Consider the following 22,382-nt stretch of genomic DNA (forward strand, 5'->3'; position numbering starts at 1 on the left):
ATGCTTGATTGCATGCTCAATCTTGGCCTTTCCCAAATCCTGTGAGTACTTCTCTGTACTTCCCTGCAGGGATAAACATGTATACCTTAACCTTGCCATTGAAGACAGTGCTCACATGTGACAATATATGCCTAACCTTAGAAGATGAATATGTCTAAATCATGAAGAGTTAGGAATATGGTGCACGCTGTATTTAAAATCTCTATACCACTAGAGCTTTGGTGGAGTAATTCGATTTATTTTTGGGCCTTTTGTCAGCTCCAGGATTACTAAACCAAGTGATTATCCCTTTTTTAGGCAAAATATGGCTTGTCAAATGTATGTTTTTGGTCAATTTATTCAAGATATTGTAGGTGTAAAATATAACAAATTACAAAAACTCAAAAAGAACACTATCTTGGTTATTTGAAGTACTGTTTTTACTCGTCCACCTGGATATTTACTCCAATTATAAACCTTTACAGTGTATAAACAACCTCTCAATGTCTGTGAACACAAACACATGCAAGAGTCAGAATATCATGAAGGTCAATTATGCTGCACTTCACGCAATGACTTCATGAGAGGAAACATCCTTGCTGCTAAATAAAATCTATGAATAAATGAAATCTTTTGCAAACCTCAACCCCGCCGTGTTGCACTCCATCAACACAGTGTTGTTAAATGACTGCAAGCTTCTTCACTTCTTCGCGACATTAATCTTCAATAAATGTATATGATACTGCATGGGAGCAATAAAAAGGATCTGTAACATATTAAATTCATGTACTATTTTGGGTTGGATCCACTAAATCTATTTATTCTCACCTTGTCCTGGGCAGCAGCAGCAGCCACCTGAGCAACTGGTAGTCCGCCAAACACACTGTTTCTTTTTATCATCAGCTAATTAGTGTGGTAATCAGGCTGATAACAAGTCTGGGCGCTGTGCCATTTAAATATGACACCAAGCCAGGGGTCAGATCCCCACCTAGAAATACCAAGCGCTGAGATGTCCCTGAAGACGAGTCTTCCTGGACACGAGTGGCGTTTGTTACTTTTGATGATGACAGGAGGGCATAAATCAACACTTGTATGGTTGCAGTAATAATAAAAACTGCTCAAAGAGGACCAGAAACTCTGTTACTAGATTATCTGTCCGCAGAGAACTGCTTTAAGAACGTGTTTGTCTCATCTCTCAAGCTTTCCAGATTTTTCCGCCTTTTCCTCTCAGCCGCACTCCAAAAGGTTACAAAGGGGAACTGATGCACACTGTAAGACATCCTGTTGACCCTTCAGATACACACCTATCACAACTCACCTCAACCCCTAGGAACACACACATCCCCAATATCACAGTACTTCAATCATTAACAATCAAGGACTATCACCTCACATCTGCCTCCTCTCTCTCTCTCCCTCCCTCTCCCTCAATTCTCCCGCCCTCAGTCTCTTGCTCGCTCTCTCTCTCTCTCTCTGCTGCCTCACTCATTCCCTGAGCAGCACACTGAACTGGATAACGTCTCCTTCAACCCGCAGCACAGACTCATTTCTCTACACACCAGCTCTGAGTGGATGCTCAGCAGGGGTGTTTGAGATATTAGCGCACTGTGGGGGGGAAAGGCTCAGGGACTTCTACCATCCACATACAAAGGTAAGCCTCTGAATCCTTCAGATCAGATTCCTGTTTGCTGTCAAGTACCAAAGTGAAGGTGGTTAAAGTTACCCACCTGAAACTGCAGCCTTTATGTATCACTCATATCAGATTCTCAGCAGTCCCAGGACAGATATGTAAGACATTTTCTAAGATTTTGAGCTGTTTGGACATTGATCTGATAGTGGAGTCTACATTGATGGAAAAATGATTGCCGCCGTCATTATTAAAGACTTGGAGGTATACGTCAGTAGCAAAGCTAATAACAGTGAACGAGAGAAAGTGTGTTGGCAGTCCAACCCGCGAGTTAATCCTTGTTTTGTTTAGAGCAGTACATTTAGAGAGGAACAGTACCAGTCACTGGATGTAATCTTAATGTGCTTAAAACAAGCAGACCTGAAAACATTTAGTGTCACTTTCAGAGAAATAATTTTATTTTGACACCCTGAACCTCTGACCTGTTAGGTTTGGTGCTGTAGATATTTTCAGAAAATTACTATTTGAGGTCAGTCTCTCAGCACATACACAAATGCATTTTCAACATTGAATCCTCGAGCTGAACTGGATCATCAGTGTCACTGACCGAATCAGTAGCTTTTTGGATTGATGCTCCACTCATAGTTGACAAAGTAGAAATCAAAAAGCTAGTCAGCCATGTGTTCTCCCGATGTTCCACAGATGCTAGTGGGGACTTGAAATGGTCTGCGATCATTGCTGTTGGTGAAGTCAATTTGAAAAGATCTGAAAAATGTCTTGTTTTTGCTTTATTTTAGAAATTATGAACACAGTGCATGTATTTTAACTGGAGCATGTGGCAGTTGTCTTAGTATGCTAATGTTGTTTGTATTTATTGCTGTAACAACGTTTTAATGCTGCCCTCTTGGCCAAACCCCCATAATCTGCAAAGGCCACAGTAGCGTTTGTGTATTAATGATACAGAAATGAACACACACATTATTTATTTCATTTCTTAGACTGTTCTTGTTACAACTGGCATGAAGACCAATGTCATCATAATGGTATGAATAAATGCAAGAAACAAGACACATATATGTGTTTTCCATGCTCTGATAATTGACAACCTGCTTGATGATTTCAGTTTCATTTTGTAAAGTCATTTCACACAATGCTTAAAATATTAGCATATTATATCCTTTTGTCTAGTTTTCTGAATTGAAATGGTAGGAAGCCATGGACTTAAAGGGATAGTTTGGATTTTTTCAAGGTGAGTTGTATGAGGTACTTATCCATAGTCAGTCTACATGGCGGCGACCTGGCCAGAACACAGTGTTTGCTGGTCTATTACTGCTTCGATCAGTTAGTTTGTTTCTGTTATTGTGTGACTTTGGTGTTTAAAAAGGGTACTAGAGAACTAACAAAACTGACTACCTAACTAACCAATCAAGGCAGAGGTAGAACAGCATATTGGTAAACCCGTGTGCAAGGTTTTGGTCAAAGGAATATGGTGGCTTTGAAGACAGCGTTATAATGACTTCAGTTCCCACACACTGAAACCAATATTTTTTAGGTGGCTAAAATATGTTTTCCTGCTGCCCCCCCCCCCCCCCACAGCAGTACATTGCTTAGCCTTTGTGTCGGTACTACCTCCTACTGTAGGTAATACATTCACCATGGATAAGTACCTCATACATCCCCACTTCAAAGGATCCACACAATCCCTCTAACATGTTGAGTTTTATGGTTGTTTAAAAATAGAATTTGACATGCATGTTGCTAGAAATTTAACTAAACTGCTACAGTCTACCCGTGTCCTAAAAACAGGGAGAAATAAAACAGAAACGCAGCCCAACTTACAATCTGAGGACATTTAAAGATGTAAATAAGTCTTAGGCTACTGTTAGACAACAACAAATCTTGTATTGTAGACCACACACAGTAGTTCTCCGTAAAGTGTGGCCTGTCTTTGATGCAGTATAACAGTTTCTGTGCAGTTGGATTTTGAGGATGTCACTGTAGTGGCAGATATGTGCCCATGAGTATTCATCAGGAAGGGCTAATGGGGCACAGCAGTGTGAACCTCTGATTTACAGCCCGTCCCCTGTCAGGCCTAATGATAGGGCAATGGAGCTGGTTATGGAGAAGCAGGTGCGGCAGAGTGAATAGATGCAAAGCAATGTTGTTGAATGCCACTGGTGATTGTCGTTTTGTCCCCTGCACATATGCTCATTTGCAATATTGTGTTCACACACACATCATTATTGTGCACAAAAATTAGCTGTTTTAAAGTGGGCTTATGAGGCCAGGTGTGTGTGTGTGTGTGTTGGGGGGGCAAATTGGATAGTTTATTTACAGTTCCCCAAATTGTTTCCAGAATTGATGTAACATTCAATGTACACAACATCCCTCTGTCGTATATTAAAAACAGATTGAGACCAATGTGAACTCATACACTGCACAAAATGTATTGAATGTGGTCAGGTTGTTAAACAGGTGCGCTGAGCCCTGAAGAACTATTATTATGATTACAGTAAACTACTCAATTTAACAATCAAGGTGTATGTATCATTAGGGCTGGGTGACATGGAGAAAAATAAATGTAAGTATAAATTTGAGAAAATCTGTTCAAAATACAGATTGGGAAAATGCCATGTCCAGTAGTGTTGAATGAGTGATTTAAGACATTGAACTTAGAAACCAAAATATATAAAAAGAGCTACCAAACTACCTTTACAAAATAGACAACAAGGTCTTTTTGCAGTTAGCCAATTTATTTTTACAGCTCTTATACCATAAATATATGTTCCTCATTTCTGAGGTTGATTACCATACCATACCATACCATACCTTTTTGGGTTGTGGCCCATTAGAATGAAGAAATGTCTACTACAACTAATGTTACACAATGTCACCGTCTTTGGTCATAATGTGAAGATGCAAGCAGTTTTTCTTTTATCTTTCTTTGGATTGTTTTGTGTAAAATATTTTGATAAGACTGATACGCTAAATGTATTTGATATTGCCCATGATGTAGGTAAAAAATCAGAAAAAGAAAACGTTATTATTTTTATTATTATTTTCATTTCTCATCCCTTTAATCATCTTATGACCCTTGTTGGACCCCTTTCTTTGAGGTCTCAACCACAAGGTTACAATCCCGACTGGTGTCCAACAATGAAAAGCAGTCCTTGTGTTACTTTTAACTAAATCTCCCAATAAATTTTCCTTTTTAATTCCTCTCACAGTAAGATAGCTTAATGGTAAATAAATAAATTTGAGAGAATGCCTTTAGCTTTTTTTGAGGCTGTCATGACTTTTAGAGGTCATAAATTAATGAATGGCCAATATGCCCATTTTGCAAATTCAACAGGCTCAAAAATGATTAAAGTAAAGGCTACATGAATTAAACCTGGGCTGAAACCTCATTCATTACTTTAGAGAAGAATAACAAAGAAAAAGGGAAAAAGGAAAAAGGAAAAAGGGACAAACTGTTTTTCTGCAGTGAGACCAACAGTTTTACAACTCCTGTCAGTGAAGTTGTTGTAGGTGTTTAGCAGTTGAAGCTCACTCACTGCAGGTCAGCTGGCACAGTTTACCGATGGATCACTGCACAGCCCACACACACACACACACACACACACACACACACACACACACACACACACACACACACACACACACACACACACACACACACACACACATACACACACACACACACACACACACACACACTGGTAGCTCTCTGCCACGACCATCCCACACTCCAACAGTGTCTTTCCCACAGAGCCGGCAGTCAGGAGGAATATGGGCAAATCCGAAAGTCAAATGGATATCATGGAGAAATCAAGTAAACCTGGAAAGCGCCGTTGGACTGTTGCAGAAATTGGTCTGTCTGTGTTGCTGCTGTTGGTCAGCTGTGCCTTGGCCGGGTTGGTAGTCCTCTACACATCGGCTGTGAAAGGTAACGGCTTTTATCAGGCTCCCTGTGGAAAGATCCAGATATTACAGATGGCTAATGACATGTGTCCCTCTGCTCTGTTTTTGTGTGACTGCAAACTGACATTGACACAGAAAAATATTCTTGCCCTAAGAATGCTTTCAGATATGACCGGGATATTGCTTTATGCAATATTAATGCACATACTGTATGTCATCAGTTTTTTCCCCCCAGAGATTTTTGAATGTTAATGTTACTCACCAAAATAAGCAAAATAAGGGTTTTGCTCATAATATACACTACACACATAAGCCTAACCTTTAAGTTGGATACAACTCCAGGTTCTTTTCATTGCAGTTTTTTGAAGAATAGATGATGTTTTATGGACTTTTGTAAAACAGAAACACAATGCTTCATATGCCTCAATTGTATTTCCTCATGCTTACATGTTCAATTATCATCAGTAGTTGGAATAGATAAATAAGTTTAAACTAATTTAAATTACAATAAAGTTGTCTGTGTATAATGTCTAAAAATCTGTTTCTTCCAACCAATTCAGAACAATATAACAAAACGAGTGTGTCGAGCTCAACAAGTGAAGGTGAGTGTTCCTCCCTTTAAACCTGTAAACTGAACATAGGAAACACTGTGTGATAAATTGGTTGGCATGTGCCACATTGGAGCCTGCACCTCGGATAGTCACTGTAATACTGTAATTCCCTTCACTGCCTGATCAGCAGTGCCACACAAAAGTGAAAGAACCGAGTCACTGCTGACATTACCCGTCACACACACAGACTACAACAATGATCTAGACTATTTAGAATGCGCTTTTACACAGCAACATCCTCCTTGTCTCAGTTGGGGTGTAGTTTGTCAAATAGTCTGAACGCTTTCATGGATGTTGATACTGATTTTTTCAGACCAGATGTTTCGCTCCAGCCACAACAGCGTGTGCACAACTGCGGACTGTGTTACTGCAGGTGAGAGGAGCTGTTTTTTCTTTGCTCTCCTGCTGTTTCATTTTTGCAAACAAAGACATCCCTGCCAAAAGCTGTTTTCTAACCACATGTGGATCTTTATCACCCTTGTCTTTCTTTCCCCCTTTTGTCTCTGTGATATCTCAAAGCTGCTCGGCTCTTGCAGAACATGGATAAGTCTGTGAAGCCCTGTGATAATTTCTACCAGTATGCCTGCGGGGGTTGGCTGGAGAGACATGTCATCCCAGAGACGAGCTCCCGCCACAGCGTCTTTGACATTCTGAGGGACAAGTTGGAGATTGTCCTCAAAGGTCAGCTGGGCTTAATCTTTAGTGGTCAGTGGGCTGCAGTGTTCAGAGACAGGCGTGGGCTTCATTCAGAGATTAAATGTCAGCATGTGTTTTGTTGTTGCAGGTGTTCTTGAGACGCAGAATGAACAGGACAGAAATGCAATCAAGAAAGCCAAAGTCCTTTACAACTCCTGCATGAATGAGAGTAAGGCTGTCTTTACATCGTCCAATTAAGGGGTGTTCTACCTCTGAAAGGAGGCAGAATAAACATAAACAGTTGCTTGGAGCTGCTTGTTGTATCTTCCTCAGCCATGGTTGCTGCAGGTTTCACTAAGTTACATGTAAGACTATTAAAGCTCTTTATAATGCCATAAATAGAATGCAATTTAATACCTATTTCATGGCCCTACTGGCCAAACTATGAAAGTATGATGGAAAACTAGTAGACACAATGTGTCCTAGATTTAATATGATATCATCTTTTCAGTTCTTACTAGTAAAGCTGTATAAAGCAATCATTTCTTATGATATCATTAATGTAATTAATGCAGCCTGGACATGGATAAGGTGCATTAAAAATGGATGGATGGATTAAACAATTAAAATGATAGCTAGCAGCAGTTAGTGTGAATCACTCACGTCTCACAGTCCACAAACATTTTATAACTAACTACCTACAGCAGGCGAGACAAACATTAAAGACTTTTGTAGATTAAAATTAAGACTTTGTAGAACTTTCAACCTAAGGTCTCGTTGTCTTACAGAATGAATTGTAGAGAGACTACAGTATTGTGTGTTCATTAGTCGAGGTATTTTACCTGCAGGCCTCATAGAGCAGCGCGACTCCCAGCCTCTCCTGCAGCTCATTGAGAGTATCGGAGACTGGCCTGTGGCGTCAGATGACTGGAACACCACTACAGGTAGAAACACACTCTCATTACTGCCTACACCTTGTATAAACATGCAAATGTGCACATGCAATACATTCACACAAACAAGGAGCCATGTTCCTACTCAAAAACATGTGCTCACGCACAGCTTGTGTAGCTATTTTGCACTCAGTGAACTGCTGAGTGTGAGCTTTGTTGGAGGGATCAAGAGGCCGGCCAAGGCTCTTCAGATGAACAGCAAAACAGAATGTGTGGAGTTTGGGAGTGTGATGAGTGGGTAGAGGAGCAGGTCCTCACTCGGGACTGTGAAGGAGGCTTTAAATAGTCTACACTGCTCTTCCCCAAGCTCCAAGCACTTGACACTTTAATTAAATGTAATCATGGACGGTGGCTCAAACTAAATCAACCACACATAGCTGCATCTGCACACACAAATTTACACAGAGAGCAAAGTCACATGTGCAGCAGAGGAAACGAGGGTGCCTGATTTTTGCATCCTGCTACATTAAATAGTTCTTTACAGTTAGATGACGGTGTTTAGACTAAGTGCCAGTTTTATTTCTTCCTGTAATTGCAGAGGAAGCATGGAGCCTCGAGGACACACTAGCAAAACTTACCGCTCGTTTCCACAAGAAGGTTCTGCTGGACATGTACGTGTGGACAGACGACCGGGACTCTCGGCGCCATGTCATTTATGTAAGATCACAAAAACCTGTTATTTTAAAGTCAGTATATGTTTTTTTTAATAAAAGATAACTTCAATTACTTCTAGTAGTATTTTTTAGCAAACAAAACTCAAACTGGAGTAAATGGTGTATTTGTTAGGGACTATTTTCAGCGTGGAATAATACACATTTGGTGGGCTTGGGAGTTTTTAGGACGTAAATGCGGGATGGACTACATACAAACTACAAGATGTTGCTTGCTAGACATTTTAGGTCTATCACAGAGAAATAAACTATAACAGGCTTTACCTCTACAGATAATACATATTAGGAGGACCAGTTCATTATTAGTTTGGGTATTTTTATGGTATTTATAGACAATAAGAAAAATATAGAATATTGCCAGTTATATATTTTAATTACACTGTTAAAGACATACCAAAATTCTTATTTTTTATTGTTGCTTATTCTGGTTAGATTGACCAGCCAGGACTTGGTATGCCATCAAGAGACTATTACTTCAATGATGGAAACTACAAAAAGGTAAGGCCTTCACAGAGCTGCATTGGAAGTACTTTCTACTGAAGAAAGTGTCCACAATCAGGTCTTATTATCTCTGGTCTTATCCTGAGTATGTATCGCTTTGCCAGACCCTCCTCCAAAGCACGCTGAAGCAGGGTCTGGCTACTCCACTTAGCATTCGGGCCGGGAGGAAAACATGCTCTGATTTAATTGCATTTCTTTAAACCAATCAGAATTGTCATGGGCATCGCTAAACTCCGCACAGAGCTGCTGCCAACTAGCTGGGCGAGTGATAAATCAGATTGGACACATAGTCTAGCTTTGCCCTGCAGAGATCTGATGAGCAGTCAACAAAAGTCCTCATTAGTCTGCCAAATTTAAAATTCCAACACCAAGAAAGCGGAAGGAAACAGAAAATACATGCAATTCCATCAGCACCGGAAGTGGACCGTCTATAGTTGGATATATATAGTCTATATCCTGAGTAATCAATTGCTTTTTAGAAAACAAACTTTTCATGTTGTCTTTTGTTTAAGTGGTGAAAATCTACTTCTAACCAATCACCTTGGTTGTTCTGACACAACCTTGATTTTGTAGTGGAAACTAAATTTTATAACTTGGGATTGCTCCATAGGTTCGAAAGGCCTACCTACATTTCATGGTTTCTATTGCAAAGATAACCCGAGAGGACAGGAACTTGACTCAGGATGATGACCGTGTGTGGGAGGAAATGATGCAAGTGCTGGAGCTGGAGACAGAAATCGCCAATGTGAGTGCGAGCCTCAACAGGAAATGGAATTGTGGGATGAGGGCTTAAGGAAAATTCACAATGACAAGATGAAAAATGTGTACTTCCACTCTGTTTCCAGCAAATGAGAGAATCAGGCTACATTTAGTGTGGACATAGAGGATCAGCCAAGCTTTTAACCAGATTTCTTTTGTCTGTCAAGAGCATGACGAATGAGATTTTTCTGATGAAAGGAGAGCAAAATGTGAATATATATATATATAACCAAGCATCAGTTTATAGAAGGCTTCTTCCTTCCTTTTGCTGTACAGGCCACATCACCGGCAGAGGAGCGCCAAGATGTCACCGTTCTCTACAACAAGATGACACTTGGAGAGTTACAAAGCACATTCAACTTTAATGTAAGTGTGATTTCACTTCTTTAGTGTGTGTTACATAAAGTGCAAGCACTTCACTGTATATGACTCTGAATGAAGAAGCTAAATGTGTGATAGAGGATGTTTCCACTGGTGTCCTTGAGCAGAGCAGTTGCCAGCAGCCCACTTGGTAGAAGGCAAATGTAAAGACTGTTGATTATATCACATTTATACTATGACCATGGCAAAAAAGGATTTCCAATTAACTTACATGTGTCCATTAAATACAAAGTTTTGGAAATACACTTATTTGCTTTTTGACAAGAGTTAGATGAGAAGATTGACACCACTCTCATATCTGTACTGTACGTTAATATGAAGCTAAGTGTTTACCTTAGTACAAAATCTGGAAACAGCTAGCCTGGCTCGGTCAAAAGGTAACACAATTTACCTACAAGCACCTATAAAGCTCACTAATTAACATGATTATATCTTTATTTTTTAGACTGCCAAAAACTGAAGTGTAATTAGAGGTTGCCATGCAAAATAGACAAGATATGACATGTTATTAGTGAACTTTCAGGGTGCTGGTAGATCCATTTGATTACCTTTGGATAGACCCAGGCTCGCTGTTCGCCCTTGTTTCCAGTTGTCAATACATAGTTTATGTTAATTAGTTGTACATCTCAGTGACCAATCAGAGAGCGAGCTGTGAAACATCTACACCTCAACAAACAGGAAGAGTTCAGACAGCAATTAATTATTAATAAATTAATAATTGCATGGTGTATGTAAGTTGAGAGCAAATAAACTGTATTTGCCAGCAGTATCATCTTACGTCATTTCTTACGGGCTCTGCATGAATTGAATGAAAACTGTCGATTTGGCGTAAAGAAAAACAAACACATAAGAGAAAGACTAATCGTGGGAATTCGTGACAAAGAACTGTCCCAGACGAATGCAATCAATGTCTGACCCCACTCCAGAAAAAGCAATGATTATGGTTCAGCAAGCGGAAGAAGTAGCACAACAGATAAACCAACAAGAGCAGCAAGCACAGCTCACCGTGCAAGAAGTGAAACACAGGCACCCAACATAGAAAGGATGGAGAAAAAAAAGCTGACAAAGGGGGGAGTGATGGATAGCAAAACTCAGGAGATTTCAATTGCCGTTGATTCGGGAAAGAAAAACACATAATCCCAACCAAGCGCTCAGCATTAGAGTCGGAATGCAGAAAATGTGGGGAAACTGGGACCATTGGGAGAGAAATTGTTTTTCTAAGTTAGTGAGGGAAGTCACTTAGAAAAAGGAAGAAAAGAAAAGCTTCTACCCAGGTGCAGTAAGTAAATCAAAGCAAAGTAGTTTTGAACAGGGGACTGAACACATTCATATAGAACACACTCCAGTCAGACTTAGAATCGATACAGGAGCAGATGTTACTGTAATGAACTTGAGACCATTTCGAGCTCTTAAGCCAGAAAGAAAGCTTGAGGCGCCCAGCGGACCATTAGAAAGCTGGGCGAGACATTTGACATAATCGGCCAGTTCACAGCTAGCAAACTGCAAAAAAACAAGAAGTACAACTTCAACATATAGGCTACGTGGCAAGAGAGCCAAGCTAACTGTAGGAGGGGGTGCTCCAAACTGATCCATTGAAGATCCACCTAAAAAAGGCGGCTGTCCCCTACTCTGTACACAAAGCCAGAAGAGTTCCTCTGCCACTTCTTCCCAAAGTCCAAGCGGAGCTACAGCAAATGGAGGAACAGAGTGATTCTAAAAGTGACCCAACAGACTAGTGTGCACCAATGGTGCGAGTTATTTTTGTGCCATCAAAATCTGCGTGGGGCTCCAAAAACTGAATGAGAACATAAAAATAGAGAGATGCATACTGCCCACAACAAAAGAGACACTAGAAAAGCTGGCGGAATCTACGGTCTTCACGTCACTTGACGCTGCGTCAGGTTTTTGGCAGATAGTGCTGCACAAAGAGAGCAGCACACTTACCACCTTCATAACACCTTTTGGCAAGTACTGCTTCAAGTGGCTTCCCTTTGGAATCAACATCACTTCAGAAATATTCCAACGCATGGATGTTGTTCATGGAAGGGATCCGGCACCACATGACAGACACCTAAAGAACATACTGGAGAGAACAGAGCAGGCAGGCCTTAAGCTCAACAAGGAAAAGTTGTGTATCCAGACAACCAGAGCTGTTTTCTGGGCCAGATAGTGGATGCCAAAAGGGTAAGAGCCAACCCAGACAAAGTGACTGCCCTTAGTGAGCAACAAGAACCCGCTAATGTGCACAAATTAAAGTGTGCATCAGGTATGATAAATTACAAATAACAGCAGCGGGCCCCCTGTATGATCTTTTGAAAGAAAGGACCGCCCTGGGACCAGCCTCAGCAGCGGGCGTTTCAGCAGTTGAAGGAAGCCCTGTTCACCTGTCGTGGCTCACTATAACCCACAAAGACAGACGGCTGTTTCAGCAGCTGCAAGCAGTTATGGGATAGGAGGAATTCTTCTGCAACTAAATGGTGAAAGCTGAAAGCCAGTTGGCTACTGCTCAAGAAGATTGTCAGACGCAGAAACTAGGTATGCACAAATTGAAATTGATGCTCGGGCTGTATGCTCTGTCATGCAACCCAAGCATCAAGAATAGAGACAACACAACAGAGGCGATCATTGCTTGCCATGTGGATGCAGTGGCTCAAAGCTGACCTATTCCACAACACAAGCAGGATATGATCAGGGCAGCCACACAAGAGGACGAGTGGCTGAAAAAAGTTCAGAAGCTGATCAGAGATGGATCGCCCAAGCATGTGCTTGTGAGCCTGAGACAAGAAATATTAGACCGCATACAAGAGGGACACCAAAGTATGTAATAATGTAGAGAACGTGCACATGAAACAGTGTGGTGGCCCAGAAAGGTCATGGAGAAGTACTACACTACCCACAATCCTAAACATAATAGCAACGTCTCTGATTGGTGGAGCTCACTGTTACCATGGAAATGTTAACCACACCTGCAAACAGTTTCACCTTGTTATAGCTGCAATTTTGTTTTTTTTCAGCTAAGGAACTAAAAAATGTAATACAGTGTATATTATTTTAGGAAGCAGACAAGGTACAAAGTATCGTTAACATCCCCAGTTACAGTGTTCAAGATGCAAATATTAATGAAATATACAGAGACAGCTATCAAATAATTAATCAATTAATATCAACAGTAGGTATTGACTCCTTAATTAAAGAATGTAGCTTGTTCTATAATTCTATCCATAAATATATAGAAACTTGAATAAACTTGAATCTTAAGATTTAATTCAGCTGCACTGGCTGAGAGTGTGGTGTTGTTACTTTGAACTTCCCCCACCTTGTTGACATAATTAGAGAAGTAGCTGGGAGCAGTTCCATGTAAAAGATATTTAACTTATGTTGTATTTTAACCTTGTTTAACATGCAAAATATCTCCTCCCTTTTGTTTCCAGGGTTATAACTGGACACGATTTATTCAAGGTGTGCTGTCCAGCGTGTCCATCGAGGTGCAGCTAGAGGAGGAGGTGGTGGTGTACAGCTCTCCTTACCTTGAGAAGATGAATGACGTTCTCTCGAAACACAGTGTCAGGTCAGTCCAAGAGTGTTGTGCAAATTCAATCATTTCAGAATTGTTCCAGTTCAGCTCAACACTTTGACAAAGAACTATATATATTTGCAGAACAATGCAGAACTACCTCACCTGGCAGCTCATCATTGACAGAGTTAACAGTTTGAGCCGCCGTTTTAAAGATGCCAGAGCTCGTTACAGAAAGGTGCGATAAGCATGACACAAAAGAGCAGCACATATTAAAATGAGCTTGTACAAAAACTAAACGACAGTGTGTTGTCTGTTTGTGTTTGTGCACCTGTATGGTCAGACTCTCTATGGGACCACTGTGGAGGATGCTTGGTGGCGAGAATGTGTCCGTTATGTCCAGAGCAGCATGGAGAACGCAGTTGGATCTCTGTATGTACGTGAGACCTTTGCTGGAGAAAGCAAACGAATGGTAAGTCCCTTTGGTCTGTAACCCCCCCGAACATAAAAACATCAGCTTCCTTAGAGCATGAAAATCAGTTACTAAAACAGAGGCAGATTACATCAACAATTAATGCAAGCTGTCTCATGCTGCATTCTTGTAAGAAATTCATGTGCAGAAATTAGACCTAGAGGCGCCAAGTGTCGCTTTTCGAAATACATTTCACACTCTACTGTGACATATGATAGTGGTAATGACATCGCAATTTTAATTATGAACCAAATCTATTTATATACAAAATGTATTTTGTTACTCGGGGCCCCATAATTATGACTATTTGTTTCTGTCTGGGATTGTGATTACACTGTTCACAGGTCAGTGACCTTATCAGTAAGATCCAGAAAGCATATGTGGAAACACTGGAGGAGTTAAGCTGGATGGATATTCCCTCGAAGGAGAAGGCAAAAGAGAAGGTAAAGTACACAGTCAGGCTAAGAAAGTAGCTTAAAAAATAAAGATGTATGTCTTCTCTGGATGTTCCGTCTTATCACACTAATTGTTCCGCGTGCCATTTAGGCCATGGCAATCAAGGAACATATCGGCTACCCGGATCATATTCTACAGGAAGGCAACCAGAAGCTTGACCAGGAGTACGCTCATGTAAGTAAAAACTCAGTCTATTTCCAAGACCACTGTGGGTCACTGATCACTGATCTCTGATTTGTTCTGTTTTTTCCCCAGCTGAATTTCAGTGAAGAACACTACTTTGAGAACATCCTCGAGAACCTCAAGTCTGAAGCACACAAGAGTCTGAAGAAGCTCAGAGAACCAGTTGACCCGGACTTGTAAGCTGTCGATACATTAGTACAAGCTGTCCTTATCAGTAAAACCCAAGCTTTTGTCCTCTGGTGGTCACCATGCATTCACAGTTAAAATGACAGTGACAACACAAACTTACTCTTTTTAAATAGGTTGAGAAATGACATTCATACGTTTTTGCTTTCTGTTTCTAAGATAGTAAAGAGGGTTGTTCTTAGCCAAAACATAACAAACCGATTTTCTGAAATGGACATGGTGCATTACATGTCCCACAGTAACAAGAGAACGAATCTGTGTCCTCATCAAATAATCCCCTTAAAGGACATTGAAAATGAAGGATTAAATATTTTATTTCATGGTTAAGAATATGCTCTGTGCATGAATTTACCAGCACAGTATCTTCAACTGAAATACAGTTTAATGCTGTTTTATCAATTATAAACCTATCACTTCTTAGGTGGATTATTGGTGCTGCTGTAGTGAATGCATTCTACTCACCCAACAGAAACCAGATCGGTAAGAGCTTTGCCTTTGTTGACAAATGAGAGATGTTTTTTTCTATATTTATGGTAACACAGTTTCTACTCAGTGTAATTCTGTTTAATGCTGCCAATACTCAAATGTGTTTTTACTCCTGTTGTTTTTGTCGGTCCAGTGTTTCCAGCAGGAATCCTGCAGCCGCCTTTCTTCAGCAAACATCAGCATCAGGCCCTTAACTTCGGTGGAATAGGAATGGTTATCGGACATGAGATCACACACGGATTTGATGACAATGGTGAGACACATGTGATTCATCGTGGGTATTTGTGGAAGCCCAAACTGATAAATGCAGTTTAGCATTCAGCAACAGTTTATTTTAAGTCTGCTGGTTACACAAGTTACTGCTTTTTAGATGCCTCATGTTTGACAAACAGTAGTTTAAATGTATTATGTTTCCTCACAGGGCGTAATTTTGACAAGGATGGTAATATGCTAAACTGGTGGAGTAATTACTCTGCTGAGCATTTTAAAGAGCAGTCCCAGTGCATGGTGCAACAATATGGAAACTTCAACTGGAAGCTAGCTGGTGGACAAAACGTAAGCACCCAGTGGCATGTATGAAATGAGTGGTTTTCTTTTGGCTCTAATCTCCGACGATGTAAACTATAAATTAGGTGATCACCAGAATGAGTGTTTTCATGTCGGCGTGTGTTTGTGTGTTCATGGTTTTGTCTGTGAGCCTGCAGGTCAGTGGAATCAGCACTTTGGGGGAGAACATTGCAGACAATGGAGGGGTTCATCAAGCATACAAGGTTGGATGTTAGCCCAACAAAACCACATCACTATTTCAGCAACAATAACAATGTGCAAAATACTTATAAAAAACAATATGTAGATCTGAAACTTGTGTTTAAGTGTGTGTGTGTGTGTGTGTGTGTGTATGTGTGTGTGTGTTTACAGGCTTACCTAAAGTGGGTGGAGATGGAGGGGGAGGAGCCTCGTCTACCTGGTCTAGACATGGATTACAAGCAACTTTTTTTTCTTAACTTTGCCCAAGTAAGAATAATGAGGGAATGTGGTGTTTCTGAATGTATTATTTCAGCAGACAGAGGGCAGACAAAAAGTTCTCCTTCTGGGGTCGAGAGTTGAAGCTCAGAGGTGCATTTTTAAATGGATGTTTGGGGCTGAGAAGTAAACACTGGGACAAAGGGAGAGGGATCAGGGGGTTAGATGCTGAAGCAATCCCGGAACAAATCAGTGTGCAGCCACACACACTAGGGGATGAAGAAGAGCTGCCTAAGTAAAGAGTGTCTTGTGCCAGGAAATGAAAAGCATAAGCGCAAAAGTGTCATCAACAGATAAAGAGGTAAAATGTTACAAATCAAAGATATCCAAATGTGATGGTGAATTGTACAAATCAGTTGATGCATTAGTAAAATAACAAAACTAACTAAAAATTGCAATATCAAAGCTGGGAATTAGAAGAATCATTAGATGCAAAGTGCTGTAAATATATAGTATACACATCTAATATGATATATTGTATATTACATTAGATAAAAAAGATACAAAATTTGTAGTAAAAGTTATTTTTAATGTTAACAGTCTGCAGAAAGCTTGTTTTAAGGTTTTAAAAGTAGATTACTCTCCACTCATGTAATCAGTTTTTTTTCTTCTAGGTGTGGTGTGGTGCTTATCGACCTGAGTATGCCAGCCAGTCCATCAAGACAGACTCACACAGTCCCTTAGAGTACAGGTAAGAAGCTTTAGTATTTGTTTATTTGTTTATTTCAAAGGATCCCCATTAGCTGACGCCAGCTAGACGACAGCTAGTCTTCCTGGGGTCCAAACAATACATCCAAAAGACAATAAATACAACAAAACATCACAAATATATCATATATAAATTCACAAACAAAACTGACAATGCAAAAAATACTAACAAACTAAATATAATAAAGAATAATATAGCACATGATACAACTTCACTCAACCAATCCAGACAATATTATGATATCAAAAACAAATGTAGTCTAAGTCTTTTTTTAAAACCAGTTTTTCCCTTGTTGTCCCGAATCCCAACTGGGTATGATCAGATATGTACAACCAATAAGAATATTTTAATAGGTAGGTAGTTTCTAGGATTTTAATTAAGAAATATTACACGAGGGGGTTTGATTTAATGTCATTATTGCAACGACAGTGATGCCGCTGGGACCGAGGCGCTTTAAACGTATACTTTAAATGCCAATAAACAATTTAAATAAATGCCAATAAATCAGATTAACTGGTTTATTGGCATTTCTTTAAATACCTATAAACAATTTAAAGAAATGCCAATAAACCAGATTTATTGGTTTCAAATAACATAAAACATTGTTTTAGTCATGCAACTGAAAACTCTGATTGGACAGATAGTGTAGCTAGCTGTCTAGATTTACCCTGCAGAGATCTGAGAAAAGGTTAACCTTAGTCCTCATAAATCGACCATAGTTTAAAATACCAACACAAAGGAAGCTCAAGGAGATGGACTGAAACGAAAGGAATCAGTAGAATTTCCATCGCCAAGGGTACAATCCCGGCAGTGGAAGGTCAAAGACATAGACCAGCTTGCTTGTCGCTCGGCCAGTTATGACATGGAGACCCCAGTGTAAGCTGGAGGTCTTGTAAATAAAAGGCTTTTATTTCGCCGTTGACGGATAGTTTGGTTACATGTCACAACAAATGTTCATCATAAGATCAATGGGAACTTGTGGTTAACTGTCTTTTGGGAGTTAAACTCTATATACAGACACACACACACACACACACACACACACACACACACACTTGGCCACAGCACAGCAGTCAGAGGCGGGGGAGAGAGAGATACCTGTTTGCTCTTTGGGAGACTTGTTTAAATTATGATCTAGGCTATATAAATTAGATTTAGTATTTAGTTTATACGTTTTTGAGTATTTGTTTTCTGATTTTAAAGCTACAAAGACCGTTGCTGTGCTTGCGTCACTCCCTTACCCTTCCTACCAGTTCCTATGCGATATACCAGTTCCAGTTCCATTGCGAAAGGTGGCCAGAAAAGACAACTACAGCTGGATGTGTAATTAGCTGTATGCTAACCAATCACTATAAAAGGTGAATAATATGCTAGTGTTGTGTTCACGGCTTGTTCCTGTTGCCCCCAAAGTGGCCAAAGAAAAAAAATGTATTGTTGGTTTAATTATTGTCTTTTCCCAAAATAACAATCAGTAATTTGACACAATCTTAATCTCCCCACTCAATGAAGTGTTGGAATCAGTGCAGCTCCATTTGCTGATCCCAATGTAAGGACTTGGAAGCTGGACTCACACGTAGCAGTGCTCCTCTAACGTTCATAACATACGTACACTTTAGCTTTTGTCACTCTGATAACGTTTTGTTTCTCTTTTGTCTTTAGGGTGCTTGGATCGCTCCAAAATTTCGAAGCGTTCTCGGAAGCTTTCCAGTGTCAAAAAGGCAGTCAAATGAACCCTGAGCTGAAGTGTCGTGTCTGGTAGAAAGTTTTACTCTTGAGAAATGTACTTCTTAATCTAGGCAACTCAAATCCAATGAACAAGTTGTACTTGTCAAACCTACGGCGACATCCTGCTCATTTCCAATTTATTTGGGGTCAGAGTTATGACACAAATATTTCCATACACTGTAGATGTATTTAACATGGATGACATCCTGGACTTCACCCTAGTTTCAAAACTAAAACCATGTACAAAAGAAACTTGCTAGAGTATATTCTCAAGTTTGAGGTGTTGTCTCTGGATGAGTAGCTAGGTCACTTGTTTTTGTTGTTGTTGATGCATCTCATGGCAGATGACGAGTGGGTACATATATAAAAAGGCTACATAGAAAACTAAGACCTTGTGAAAAAGGTTAGAGCTTATGGACAACTTTAAATACTTTGCCAGTCTTTCTTGAAATAATCCTTAGAAGAATTTCTTGTGCCAATCTTTGTGATTTATCAATTATCATTTGGCACTGAGATGCCTTGGTGTCTTTCTTCTGGTGTATGGTTTTCCAGACATTGTGCAGCTTCAGAAGAAACAATAGTGAACATATGTAACTCTGACTGAAGGATAGAAAACAAATGAAAGCTTGGGGCTTTGCCGAAGTAAAGCTACAATAGAATTAGTCACACTCTAAGAGTTTGGTCATTCACTGTTACATGAAACAAATTACCTAAAGACTTTAAGACTGTTAAATCATTGCAGCTTTAACCTTAAATTAACATTCTGAGAGAGCTGCGGCTTTCAACATTTTTACACAGTGGATAAAAATGTAAAATTTACACAGCTATTTAAGTACTTTTTGGAGGCTATTTTTTTCTAAGTTTCTTTATCTCGTCCTGCAAATGATTGTTGCTCAATACTCACTGCAGAAATGTATGTGTAGGTCATTACAGTTTTCCTGTAAGAAACCATATTCAAGATGTTTTGAAAAATACTGGTACTTTTTTAGCTAGTGAGAATACACCTGTTGGAGATAGAGTGATGTGATATGGTTAAAACAAAATAATATATATCACTTTATTGCATTAATGGTTACTGCCAAATTTGGATCTAGAGTAACTTGCTAATCACAGCTGTGTTGTGTGTTTGAAGCTGGATCCCTCTCTTTTTTCTCCACCTTTTACTTGATTTAAAGAGGTTACATAGCTATCAAAACTCCGAACATGTGTCATTTGTTAGATGGCCCTTACCTACATGTATTGAAATTATAATGTCTGCTTGTACGATATTTTTAAGTTTACATTTAACTGGTGATTGACATGTAGAAAAACTATTATTTCCTTCCCCATGCAATATCCTGAGAGGAGATGTAGACACACAGTGATTGCAAGACTTTTAGCTTCTGGGCATAGGCAGTTACATGCTAACGGGATAGGGAAAAGAAAACTCCTCACGCATGTCCGCACACACACACACACACACACACACACACACACACACACACACACATGGACAGGTAGCAGATGAAGTGGTTTGCCCTCTGATCTCACACTGATCAGGGCTGTGTAAGATGAAAGGATGAAGTGCTGCTGAACCACAAGCCCGCAGGCAGACAAACACGGAAGAATGGGGCTCGTCATTAAAGAGATGCCCAGGGCCAGGACTGTTATTTTGTACCTTTATTAACAATTAATGACAGGAGAATCAAAGCAGAACTAATAAGAGAGGTACAGGCTGCAGGAAGCCACGGTTTTTTAAACAAACACACATAGCCGGCTTAAAATGTTTGCTTGTTATTGGTCATGTTCAGGATGCCTTGATAAACTGAACATGACTTTTTGGTCTCAACAGAGGCTGCAGAATTGAATGTGCATATTGAAACTTTATACTCTTCTGACTCTCGGTCTTCACATATTGGCAAAGACTGTTGTGTTGAGCAGATGGAGATGCCACGTAAAAAAATTCAGAATGTAAGTGCTAATAGTGTGCAGCCATCTTTAAGCAAAAGTTTGACATTTTGAGGGTTGAGAGAGTTACATGAGAAAAAACTTATTTATTTATTTAACAGAACTTGTTTTTCGATGCCAAGACTAACAGTCACTGTCAAAGCTCCATATGTCTGGCTCTACTCAACGGTGACAAAAGCAACCTTCCAGCATCTCTAAAATTGACTATATAAAGGAGTAGGTCACCCAAAAACAATACAAACTGTTTATAGTACTCACCTCCCTAGGCTCTCTATGGTCCCAGAAAAAGTTTTCTGTTGAATGGCATTAAGGAGAGCTGAGTGCCTGAAAAATAAAAAGCAACAGAGTTTGAAAGACAGACAGCAAATACAATTTCCTGGTCTCATGGAGACAAAAAATAACTCTTTTTGTTCAGCTGTTTCATGTCAAGAAATGTGTTTTGCACCAGAGGATACAAAAAATGCTTTGTAAAGCAAAATATAGTTAGTTTATAGCTGTCATAAAAATGTACAACCTTTTTTTCTGCCAGGATAACTGTTTCCAATTTGTTGTCCTAAAATACTGCTGCTGGCTACAACCTTATATTTAGCAGAATATAGTATCAATCTTCTCAAATCACTCACTCTGAAAACAAAGAAGCTGATCTTCTCAAATGTCAAACTATTCCTTTTAACGAAAATGTGCTTTTGTCATGTCTGGGTCAAAAGAATGCTGGAGGATTTATCCTTGGCTGCCGTCTCAAGGGCAACAGCTTAGGCTTGCGTGTTTTGTCTGGTTTTGCTCAAAAAGAGTAAAACAGTTCAAAATTGTTAACTAAACACTAAAGGTTACATAATACACAACATGTTATTGTAGACACTTGATGTTCTACTTGGAAGTATTCAGATAAAAATGATTCAAATCAGGTAAGGAAAGAAGGGCACATTTCTTGACTTGCTTCTTGCTTCACATTTACTTATATGGTGAAATTGTGTTGTTTTGAAATTTTCAGCCAAGTACAAATACGTTCATCTGTATTCCCATCAGAAGAGTTTATTTATATACATTACAAATATTTATGAAATATCATTGTTGCTTTGCAAGAATTTAGACGTTAAGGTGTTATATGAATGTTCCTGCTGCTATGTTATTATCTTGCCATTAAAGTGACTGTCTCAACTGTTACCATCTCAAGTCTCTGCTTTAAAAGTGTCATTTTAAAAATGATTAAATTATGTAGGATTCATTCTCATTTGTGGAGAGGTGAAATGATTGAGTGGATAACAATATCTCTTGCCTTGAGTTTTTTTAATGCTTCTTGACATTTAAATTCAGAATGAATTGTGTGTCCATTCTTGATATTGTAAAGCAAGTGGCTTACATCCATGCTGCTTCAGTTTATAGTCTGTAAATGAGAGCCATGGGGGCTCAGTGGTTCTAGTACAGTACAGCCCTTATATGCTTAGCACTTATGTAACCGTGTCAGCAGGTACCATATACAGTGCCATTATTTGAATAGTAAAATGCTACAACAACAACCTTAAGGTGCATTTCTAGTTCTATAGAAAGAATGTTGAGTTATGAAGGCTACAATGTAATACATTTCAAGCAAGTGGGTGAAGTGGACAGCATCACCATCATACTGCCCTGCAGTAAACACTAC

At 39.6% G+C, this 22,382-nt stretch overlaps 1 protein-coding gene and 1 long non-coding RNA gene across 2 annotated transcripts; one reads left to right on the top strand and one right to left on the bottom strand.

Annotated features, from left to right (window-relative positions):
• The first annotated feature begins 1,446 nt into the window (after positions 1-1,446).
• On the top strand, positions 1,447-20,726 carry mmel1 (membrane metallo-endopeptidase-like 1). Its single transcript, XM_034869082.1, has 24 exons — positions 1,447-1,630; positions 5,376-5,552; positions 6,088-6,129; positions 6,452-6,511; positions 6,658-6,819; positions 6,923-7,003; positions 7,623-7,718; positions 8,266-8,384; positions 8,831-8,896; positions 9,510-9,644; positions 9,935-10,024; positions 13,471-13,607; positions 13,698-13,791; positions 13,897-14,025; positions 14,370-14,468; positions 14,572-14,655; positions 14,737-14,840; positions 15,272-15,330; positions 15,470-15,589; positions 15,758-15,891; positions 16,041-16,106; positions 16,255-16,350; positions 16,974-17,050; positions 18,728-20,726. Exons 2-24 carry the CDS (start codon positions 5,396-5,398, stop codon positions 18,825-18,827), a joined length of 2,307 nt encoding a protein of 768 aa, XP_034724973.1. The 5' UTR covers positions 1,447-1,630; positions 5,376-5,395; the 3' UTR covers positions 18,828-20,726.
• Positions 20,438-21,106, bottom strand: LOC117943168. The gene is made up of 2 exons (XR_004656302.1): positions 20,999-21,106; positions 20,438-20,697 (listed from the first exon to the last, which is right to left on the bottom strand). It is a non-coding gene; the product is annotated as an uncharacterized LOC117943168 (long non-coding RNA).
• Positions 21,107-22,382: the final 1,276 nt, after the last annotated feature.

This window comes from Etheostoma cragini, chromosome 4 (assembly GCF_013103735.1).
Source record: "Etheostoma cragini isolate CJK2018 chromosome 4, CSU_Ecrag_1.0, whole genome shotgun sequence".
Taxonomy (NCBI): Eukaryota; Metazoa; Chordata; class Actinopteri; order Perciformes; family Percidae; genus Etheostoma; species Etheostoma cragini.

What these genes read in the sequence shown, in the direction of transcription:
- mmel1 (XM_034869082.1), top strand. Translation starts at nt 5,396, where the DNA reads ATGGGCAAATCCGAAAGTCAAATGGATATCATGGAGAAATCAAGTAAA. An exon ending in CTACACATCGGCTGTGAAAG is followed by an intron (nt 5,553 to 6,087) that starts GTAACGGCTTTT and finishes CAACCAATTCAG; the next exon opens with AACAATATAACAAAACGAGT. An exon ending in TGGAGACAGAAATCGCCAAT is followed by an intron (nt 9,645 to 9,934) that starts GTGAGTGCGAGC and finishes TTTGCTGTACAG; the next exon opens with GCCACATCACCGGCAGAGGA.